The sequence below is a fragment of the Leptonychotes weddellii genome, chromosome 6 (genome assembly GCF_054177405.1).
Source record: "Leptonychotes weddellii isolate Sample4059 chromosome 6, ASM5417740v2, whole genome shotgun sequence".
Classification (NCBI taxonomy): domain Eukaryota; kingdom Metazoa; phylum Chordata; class Mammalia; order Carnivora; family Phocidae; genus Leptonychotes; species Leptonychotes weddellii.
The window spans coordinates 128,041,063-128,050,636 of NC_138374.1; the positions used below are offsets into that span (position 1 = coordinate 128,041,063).

At 42.9% G+C, this 9,574-nt stretch overlaps 1 protein-coding gene across 1 annotated transcript in view; it reads right to left on the reverse strand.

Moving 5' to 3' along the window:
- Positions 1–6,644, reverse strand: part of RAB3GAP2 (RAB3 GTPase activating non-catalytic protein subunit 2) — a 77,299-nt gene extending 70,655 nt beyond the window's left edge. The window contains exon 1 of the mRNA XM_081823210.1: positions 6,424–6,644. Coding sequence (XP_081679336.1) covers positions 6,424–6,538 — 115 coding nt within the window. The 5' untranslated portion in view covers positions 6,539–6,644. The remainder of the gene's footprint in view (positions 1–6,423) is intronic.
- Between the last annotated feature and the right edge of the window lie 2,930 nt (positions 6,645–9,574).

Consider the following 9,574-nt stretch of genomic DNA (forward strand, 5'->3'; position numbering starts at 1 on the left):
CTCCAACTTTTTTCTTCTTTTTCAAAATTGCTTTCGCTATTCAGATACCAAGTCTTTTTTTATGTGTGCTATGATGGAAAAAAAAAAATGATTGGGAATGACTGAACCCTATAGAAGACTGCCTTCAAACTTTTTGTTTATATATACCCTAAGACGTTTTCAATGGTATGTATCCCTTGCACAAAGGATGTAATTTCTTATTACAATAAACATGCACATTTTAATATAAATGTATATCATCCCTTTAAATTTATTCAGTGGACTCTATATACTATAGGGAAATGATACACACCAACATCTTTTTAAAAATGATGTTCTCTAGGGGCACCTGGGTGGCTCAGATGGTTAAGCGTCTGCCTTCGGCTCAGGTCATGATCCCAGGGTCCTGGGATCGAGCCCCACATCGGGCTCCTGGCTCAGCAGGGAGCCTGCTTCTCCCTCTCCCTCTGCCTCTCTCCCTGCTCATGCTCTCTCTCTATGTCTCAAATGAATAAATAAAACCTTTAAAAAAAATGATGTTCTCTAAAAGTAATTTTATAAGTCCTTTTTTCTCCTTAAATTCTTATTTCCATTCCATTTCCTCCAGAGTGCTATTCTAATGTAATATTAATATATTTTTATTATTAATCCAAAAATTTCTCTGCAAAAACATGAACTAAGTTTTCTTGTGGTAAGACTCCACATATTAGAATTTTTCTTCTTGACTTATTGCAATTATTATTAGAAGTTGACAACTGAGAACAACAACATACATATATCACAAATTTTGATGACTATTGAACATAAACAGCAAAATTTATTTGGAAATGTCTCAATGAGGTAGATGAGGGAGTTCATGGTGCACCGATTAAAGGGGAAGTTTTTTTAAACACCTTGGAACAACTTACTGTAATAATATTCAGAATGTGTGAAAGGTGAGCCTTTAGTAAAGTGGGAGAAGGGCAGGGTAGAAAAGTAGGTACTTTCATAAGAGTAAATGGAAATTAATTTACTTAAAACTACTTGTTTCCAAGTAACCCTTGGGCAAATTTCCATGTAGCTCCAAAGTACTCTTAACTTCCATCTGAGGACCCTGCTACTGCATAAAATTTAAGTTCCTGACAATCTCTGCAGATTCATCCCTCACCATACCCTACTCTCCCACAATTTACTATTTGCAGCTTTCTGAACCCCATCGTGTTTCACATCCCCCTCCACCTGACGGGCACCTATTAAACAATTAAGCCTTGGTGAAGATGACAGTTCCTCTAAGACAACTTCCCTGAGTCCCCTATATAGACTGAACTAACACTCCTTCATTCTCCAACCATCATGTGCCAAATTACAGGATAACACTTTAACACTCCTTCTACATGCTTATTTCCTTTATTGACTGATTGACTGAAAGCTCCTTGAGAAGAGGGACCTATTTTATTCACCCTTTAAGACTACTTCGTGCTTAGCACATAGGAAGTACTCAACAAACACTAGCTCTATGAAGGAATTAAAGACTATGCATGTCTCAATTTCCTCATTGACAAATTTTATCTGTGAGAGCCTCTTCCAATTTTAAATTGCTAACAAAATCCATTAACTCCATAAATTTTCTGAAATTCCTATAAATGTTCCCCCCAGTAGGATCTCAAACAAGAGAAAGCATTTTCACGAAGCATAAAAAATGGGTATTTTATGCCCTTTGTAATATCCCATCATGTAAAGTGACCCCATGATTTCAGGTTATCCTAAAAAGCACATTTTGCTCAGTGATTATATAAAAACATGACTTTAACTGATGGTGCCAACGTAATTCCCTGCATGATTTATCTTCTATCTTTCTGGTAAAAGAGGCAAGAAGGAAAGCTGCCTTACTTTTTTAGTATGTCACTAGGAAATTATTTTCTTATCAAGTAAATTAGGAGATCCACAATACTCTAATTCCCTCCAAATATTCTGATTCTCCCTCTCTGTACATGTACTTTTTTTTTTTTTTTTTTTGCCCAACTCAATTATAAATATCAGAAAGTTCTGGTCTAAAAATCCAGTCTCACTGGAAATTATGCCACCGTAGTTTATGTGGGGACCCCTACTACTACCCATCTCTGAAATTTCAAAGTATGAAGCCAAATTTTTTGCCTGAAATAGCATCTGATTGAGTAGAAACAATTATTAATAGTTATCACTAATGTAAACATTGGGAAACAGTAGGGTTCAAGATCTCTTTTAAAGCCACAGAAGAGGGACACCTGGGTGGCTCAGTCGGTTAAGCATCTGCCTTCAACTCAGGTCATGATCCCAAGGTCCTGGGATCAAGTCCTGCATTGGGCTCCTTGCTCAGCAGGGAACCTGCTTCTCCCTCTGCCTGCCACTCCCCCTGCTTGTGTGTGCTCTCTTTCTCTGACAAATAAAATCTTTAAAGCCATAGAAGATATTCTCATTTCATAATTGAAGACACAAAGTAACAATGTCATACTGTTGTTCTCTGACAATTAAAATACGGAGAGTAGTTCTGAGTTCTGGGTGCCCAGGAACCAGGTATCATTAGGTCTATGTCAGCTATCCACATTAAAATAATTAAACCAACTAATAAGGCTTCAAGATTATCATTATTGTTGTTTTGGTTTTACATATCCCCTAAAAATGAACTGGGATAAGAAATTAAAACTATAAGCTAGGAATATAAAATGATCTCATGACTCCCTTCCCAATAATCATTTATAACACTAATAAAAGTGAAGCAAAGCAAGGCCAAACACCATCAGTAGGTTACGGCAGGTCCTACCTGCTTAGTTCAGATTGTCTTAATGAAGAGCTCTTTATAAAACCTGGTTTTTTGTTTGTTTTTTTAACAAAACAAGACCCACAGTGATTATGGAAATCCACAGCGCTAGTCATCCCAAGAATTCCAAATAAATTATCAAGAGTTGGACAAGATATTTTGATGATCTTTATTTGTAAATTAAAGCACTGTTTTAACTGTAAAATATCGGTTTGGCAAAGGGGCTCACTGGTTAAGAGGTTCTTTCTCCATTTATTTTCTACTTGAATTGCTGATAGCCCCAATAATACCAATATATACAAACCTAAAAATTTGATTTAAAAGGGTAATAAATTAAATTACACGTGTAAACCCATAAGCATATTCCAAATTAATCCAGATGCTTAGGGGTACAACTATATATCCCCAACTGCCTGGATTGAGTTCATATCCTTAGACTAGGCTTCACTGTGTGACCCTGGACAAGTAGTCAACCTGTATGTGCCTAAATTTTAGCACCTGTAACTGTGCCATACAATATGGTAGGCACTAGCTGCATCTAGCACATTTTAATTAATTTAAGTTTAAATTAAATAAAATTAAAAATTCAGTTCTTTGGTAGCACTGGCCATATTTCAAGGGCTCAAGAGCCAGCTGTGACTAGAGGCTACCATACTGGACAACATAGACATAGTGATAAAAATAAGTAAGACAATATGATAGAGTAACAAATGTGATCAAGGGGGCAGGAATAACTATGTTAGATTAGGTGACCAGAAAAGGCCTCTGTGAGATGTTGACATCTGAAATGAGACTTGACTAACAAGATGCGGCTAAAATGCAAATATCTGCATACAGCATCCAAAGCAGAGGCAAGAGCAAGGACAAAGGCCTCAAGCACAAATGAGCCTGACTGGTTTAACAACAACAAAGTGTGTATGAAGCACAAGAAATAAGGGGAGAGGGGCACCTGGGTGGCTCAGATGGTTAAGCATCTGCCTTCGGCTCAGGTCATGATCCTGGGGTCCTGAGATCGAGCCCCACATTGGGCTCCCAACTCCACGGGGAGTCTGCTTCTCCCTCTTTCCCTGCCTCTCCCCCTGTTTGTGCTCTCTCAAATGAATAAAATCTTAAAAAAAAATAAGGGGAGAGTAGTATGGGGTGCAAGAAGTGGCAGGAGGCGGGGCCTCATGGGCCTTATAAACAACGTAAGAACTTTAGATTTTATATTAAATGCAATAGAAGGCCATAGAGTTATAAAAGGGCATGTTATGATCTAAATTGTCTTTAAAAGCTCACTCTGGCTGCTTTTGGGAAATAATTACAAGAAACCAACAGTGGAAGCAGGAAGTTCTGTGAGAAGACTGGTGCCATTGCCCAGGTGAAAGAAGAGCAAGGGAGTGGCAGTGGGATAGAGAAAATGTATTGTTTCCTCTACATCCCCTGTCCACAGTCCTGTATCCACCATCCTTTATAACCTGGCTCCTTGAAAAAGTCAACTTCTTTTCTTACCTCCTCAATAGCCTATAAATACGTTTTCTGCCTCCACCATTCCACGGAAACTGTCCTAGGGTCCCAGTCACCTCCACTTTCCCAAAACCAATGGGCACTTTTGCATCCTTACCTCAGCTGCAACTGCTGACCGCTGACCGCTCTTTCATCCAATCCTCTCCTCCCTCTGCTCCCGGGCATTGCTCTCACCTGGTTTTCCTCTCTTTCTCAGTCTTCTTCCCATTAACCCCTACATGACTCTTAAACATCAGGCTCCACTAAGGGTACATCTTCAGTATTCAGTTCACTGAACTGACCCTTTTGGCTGGTAACTCCCAAATTAACATCTCTGGCCTGGGATCCTTATTAAGTTTCAGACCTCTAGATTGTGTTTAACTGGACTCCCTCACTTGGACATACCACAAACATTTCACATGCAAAAGGTCCAAAGCCTATAGCCTTCATTCTCTCTCATTAAACACCCTTGCCCAAGTCAAAGGCATTCTCAACGCCCTCACTCATCAGCTACAACCCCATCACCGGATCTTCACTAGGTCCTGTAGATTCTACCTCCCTAATAGCTTTCCAATCTATCTCTTCCTCTCAAGTCCTGGGCGTGATTTTAGTTCAAGCTCACACGGCTTCTTGGATTATTGGAACAAGCTCCCACCAATCTCCCTGCTTCCCATCTTGCCACGCTGCTACCAAAGTGCATAAAAGGTATTCAAAAACTTTGATGAATATGAGTACAAACTGACCGTGTCATTTCTCTGCTGAAAGTCTTCCAAAGGCATCCCACTACCTCCACAGGCTTCTCCTGATCAAACTCCTTATCACCTTTACGGCCTCATCTCCCCACATCCTCCTCTTTAGCCACGCAGCTCTTCTCAGTTGTCTAAATGTCACTCATTTCAGGCTTCCTTTCCTCTGCACATTCTATTACCTCTCCCCTATGCATCTAACCATTACTTCAAAGGTGGGCTTACATATCCCCACTTCAAGGAGTGTCCGCTAGTGTCAGATACATATACGTATATGTACGGGTATATACACACACATATGTGTATATCTCAATCACACCGTATGGCAGCTGTTAACTTATTTGTCCCAGTAAACTATAGCTCCTAGATGGCAGCGACCACCAAACTTACTTGCTTTGCAGCACTACTGATGAACACAGAGTAAATATTCAGAGACTTCTGATTTGATTTCTTCTATATTTAAGAAAGGGGAAGGAGTTCATTTAGTGGGCCTTTTATCACCATTCCAGTATAGCACAAAAATGACAGACAGCACGGTACTACAAAACCAGATGTGCTTCAGGTGGGAAATACGAAGAAACCAATAAACACAAAACGCACACCCTTTCAACAGGAGAAATGTGGGAAATTCTAAGAAACTATGCAGTATCTAATAAACCAGACTTGGGATTTTATACTACCTGGATAAGGGCTTACTTAACACTGTCTGATGACAATAACAGGTTGAGGGCGTCTCAGCTCAATAAAGGAAATTAACTTTTCCTGGCCGTGTTGCTGTAATTTTAGTTCCTGCTGGAGATTCGCCCTCACTTCCTGACAGGTTTTCCTTATATGGGAGACGCTCACTCACCACCTCAGGAGTCACCCACTTGTCAATGAGACATTTATTCTCTACATCTGAATGGGGGGAAGGGGCTAGAAGGAGGAGACCGGGCGATGAGAAACACTTTCGGGAGGGAGGGTGGCAGAAGGCCGCAGTCCCAGGAATGGAGGAGAGGGCGGGGGGTTGAGGCAGTACCGGGGGAAAGCGCTGACAGCTGGCAAGGCAAGGGAAGGAGGATGCGAACACGGAGCAAGCCGTGCAGAACAGGGGACCGTGGAGGGAGGGGGGGATGGAGAGGGCACTCGGAAAGAAAGCTGGGGAGGAGGGCGAGGGGAGTGGGGTCGGCAGAGGCGACAGGAAGCAAGGCGCAGTTCTGGCCAGAGGGCGAGTGGTTAGGAGAAAGCTGGGCGAGAGGAAGACAACACCGACGCCGCCCGGGGGGACGGAGCTGTAGGACGAGGAGGGCAGGGGATCATCGCGGTGCCAAGAGGGAAGCGCGGGGGGAACGAGGCTCCCCGAGGGCAGCGGCTGCAGGGCGGCTAGGAGACCCGAACCCGCCGAGCAGGGGCCGCGGCGGAGCGGGGGAAGGGAGCGGCGAGGCTAGGGGCACTTACTGGGGTCCCTGCGCACGGCGCCGCAGGGGGTCTCCTCCCGCAGATGAGGGAAGAGGAAGTCCCGGGCAGCCTGGAGGTCCTGGAAGTAGCAGAACTGGACAATGGAGCAAGCCATGGCTCCGGGAACCCCGCTTGGGCACCCACCTCACCTCACCACGCCCTGCCCCCCGCCACCCCACGGCTTCCACCGCCAAACCCGCACTGCTTTAGCCACGCAGGGGCGGAGAAACCAAGCCGGAAGCTGTCAGCGCGCTCGGGCCCGCCGCCCCGGAGCGCTGCGCACGCGCGGAACGACCCAGGCGCCGAAGGCTGGCGAGGTCCGAGTCATGTGACTGGCGGCCTGCGGAGGCGCCAAAGCCGACGTGGAGGCTGGCGGCCGAGTTTCGTCCCGGCTCTGCGCTTACACCAGGGAACGAACCCTTTTATTCGTTCTGGCTTTGAGCCAGAGATGACCTAATTGGACGTAGTGCATGCCAGCCTTTGGGTCATTTAACCAGTCTTATTTGCTGTCCTACTGTTGGCACGATCCTGATATTCCAGAGAAGAATCCCTGTTAAACTCTAGGCAGGCCAGAGGGGGACGGTATCATGCAAGCCTCAGAGATTGAAGAGATTATTTTCTGTTTTGGAAATCAGCCCCATTAAGACGAACTTTTGAATGCTCCTTCTGTAAATTCCCATAGTACTATGCACGCCTAGTATAGTACGGGTTATGTTGTATTACAGACTCTTTAGGTTTTCGACACTCGTTTAGTTTTTCATTCATTCTTAACGTTCATCCATCCATTCAGCAAATATTAGTTGCTCGTCTTTTCTATGCCAACCACGCGAGGCGCTGGGTATGAAGCAGAGAATAAAAGAGACGAAATACTTGTTCCCACGGAGCTAAGATATTAGTGGCAGACAGGCAGTAAGCAATTAATTACTCAACTATTTAACTGAAATCGTGACAATGCTAGGAAGGGAAGTACAAAGTGGTAAGGCAGAACATAACAGGGGACCCTTCCCTAATGGTTGTCTGTTACAGTTTTGTTGGGGTGGGGGTGGAGGGTTGCCAGAATCAGGAAAAGACTTTGTTGTAAGCTCCCGGAGGTTGGGATCTCATTTAACTCCTCTTTACTTCCACAGTATCTAGCATAGGACCTGGTAGTGCTTAATAAATATTTACTGAAGGAATAAATGGAATGGAATGCCTACATAAAGTAAATAGAGTTGCCCGCTTCTATTACAAGGCACTTTATATTTTTTAAAGTATTTTTCTGTCCATTGTTTGATTGGATATTCACAATGCCATCTTGAAAGAGTGTGTCTTATCTCACTTTTTTAAAATAAAGAAATTTACCTAAGTGTCACTGAGAAGTGTCACTAAGAGTCATTGACATGTCTTGAAGTTCATTTACATTATTTTTTTCTGAAAAGTAAAAACCAAAAAGGAACAACTTTAATGTTAGCACAAAGCACCGTAGGCATTCACATACTTCTCAAAACCTAAAGTGGAAACCTAAAGTGGTCATCCACTTTGTATGCAGAAAATGGGATGGAAATTAATTGAAGGCAAATAGATGAAGTCCAGAGCATTCATGTCCGTCAGGCCTGTATACACACTTAGTCCTAATAATATAATTATAATTTAGTGCCCAGGTTTCTACTCCGTTAATTCCTGTTTCTAGAGTAGAATGGTTTTCACAAAATTAGATAATCTATGTTATCAGCTTAACAGGGATCAGTTCTTTACCTCTAAATTACATGGTTGGATTAGATGTGCTATAAGGTTCCTTAAGCATCGGCGACCTGTAATTCTGTGATGCAAGCTTGCAGAAAAGGCAAGCTTTCAATGCTTCAATTTTCCATCTAAAAAAATTGCAATGTTTCTTCAGATCATCCCATCCTGGTGATTAAACCCCCCAAATATGGCACCAATACCAAACGAGAATAAAATTTAAATTTTATATTCCTAGCTTTACAGGATGAATAAAGAACACGTGATACTTTTTGGAAGGATAGTGTCATTCCTTGAAGCCATTCAAGTTCCTATTAAGGTAAATGCCTTTTGTGGCAGTAACTGCCCTTGGCTGCTTCAGCTGGCCTTTGTTCTGCCCTGAGGCCTTCATATATCTCCTGGGTTGTGGCCATTGAATTTCATTACTGCTGGTTTCAGTGGTGAAGTCCCTGACTTCCTTCCAAGTGGTATTGAAAGGCTCATTCACGAATGTTTTGAAGGACTTTAGATACCCTTCACAGAAATTACAACACATTCATGAACTGAACTCTTTCCCCAGGAAGTTGTAAAACTGCAGGGGGATGCCTCTGGAGCTCTGCTGCCATGGTTTCCGCAAGTGTGGGAGGATTGTGTTAGACAGTGAACATCACTAACCACACAGTCACAAGGAAGCACATTGCAGAAAATGTGCAGGCTTTACACATCCCAGAATAGAGCCGTGTCTCTCTGAGGTATGAGTTCGGGAGCTAGGAAAACACCAAAATAATCCAGATTTTGTGACCAAAATAATCACAGGAGGGTACTAACATGAACTCTCCAGAATCCATTATTGTGAGTTAGAGCATTGGTAACTGTTGTTAAGAGAGAGATGCCTCCCGAACATGGTCAGCAGCAGGTCCTTGCCCATCTTTAACAACATCCTGAAGTTGAGGGTGCTGAGATATGGGATAGGAGGCAAAGTGTGAAGGAAAGAACAATGGTCTTGGAGTCAGGAGACCGTGGGTCTATCTCAGAGAGAATACTAATAAGTCACATGAACTTGGGCAATTCATGTCACCTTCCTGGGCCTTTGTCTCTTCATCTATAAAACGAAGAGAATGGACTCTAAAGTCTGTCTCGGGGATGTGTAGTTTTGGTAAGAAACTGGGAAGGAAAGGGTCTCAGAGTTGGAGTTGCTTAAAAGGAGGGATCTATGTAGGTACCCTAATAAGAGGCAGGGTGGACAGGAGTGAACATGAAGGCACTGAGCATCTCTAAGTGCAAGAAAGGAGAGCAGAAAAAGAGGATAGATGGACACTGAAACTTACCTCATAGTTGTACAGATGGTTACTCTTGAATTGAGGTCTGAATTGAAGTGTGAACAGAAGCAAGGGCTATATAAAACTAGCTTTTATCCAACAAACACCTGCAGAGGATAACGTCTAATTTATTG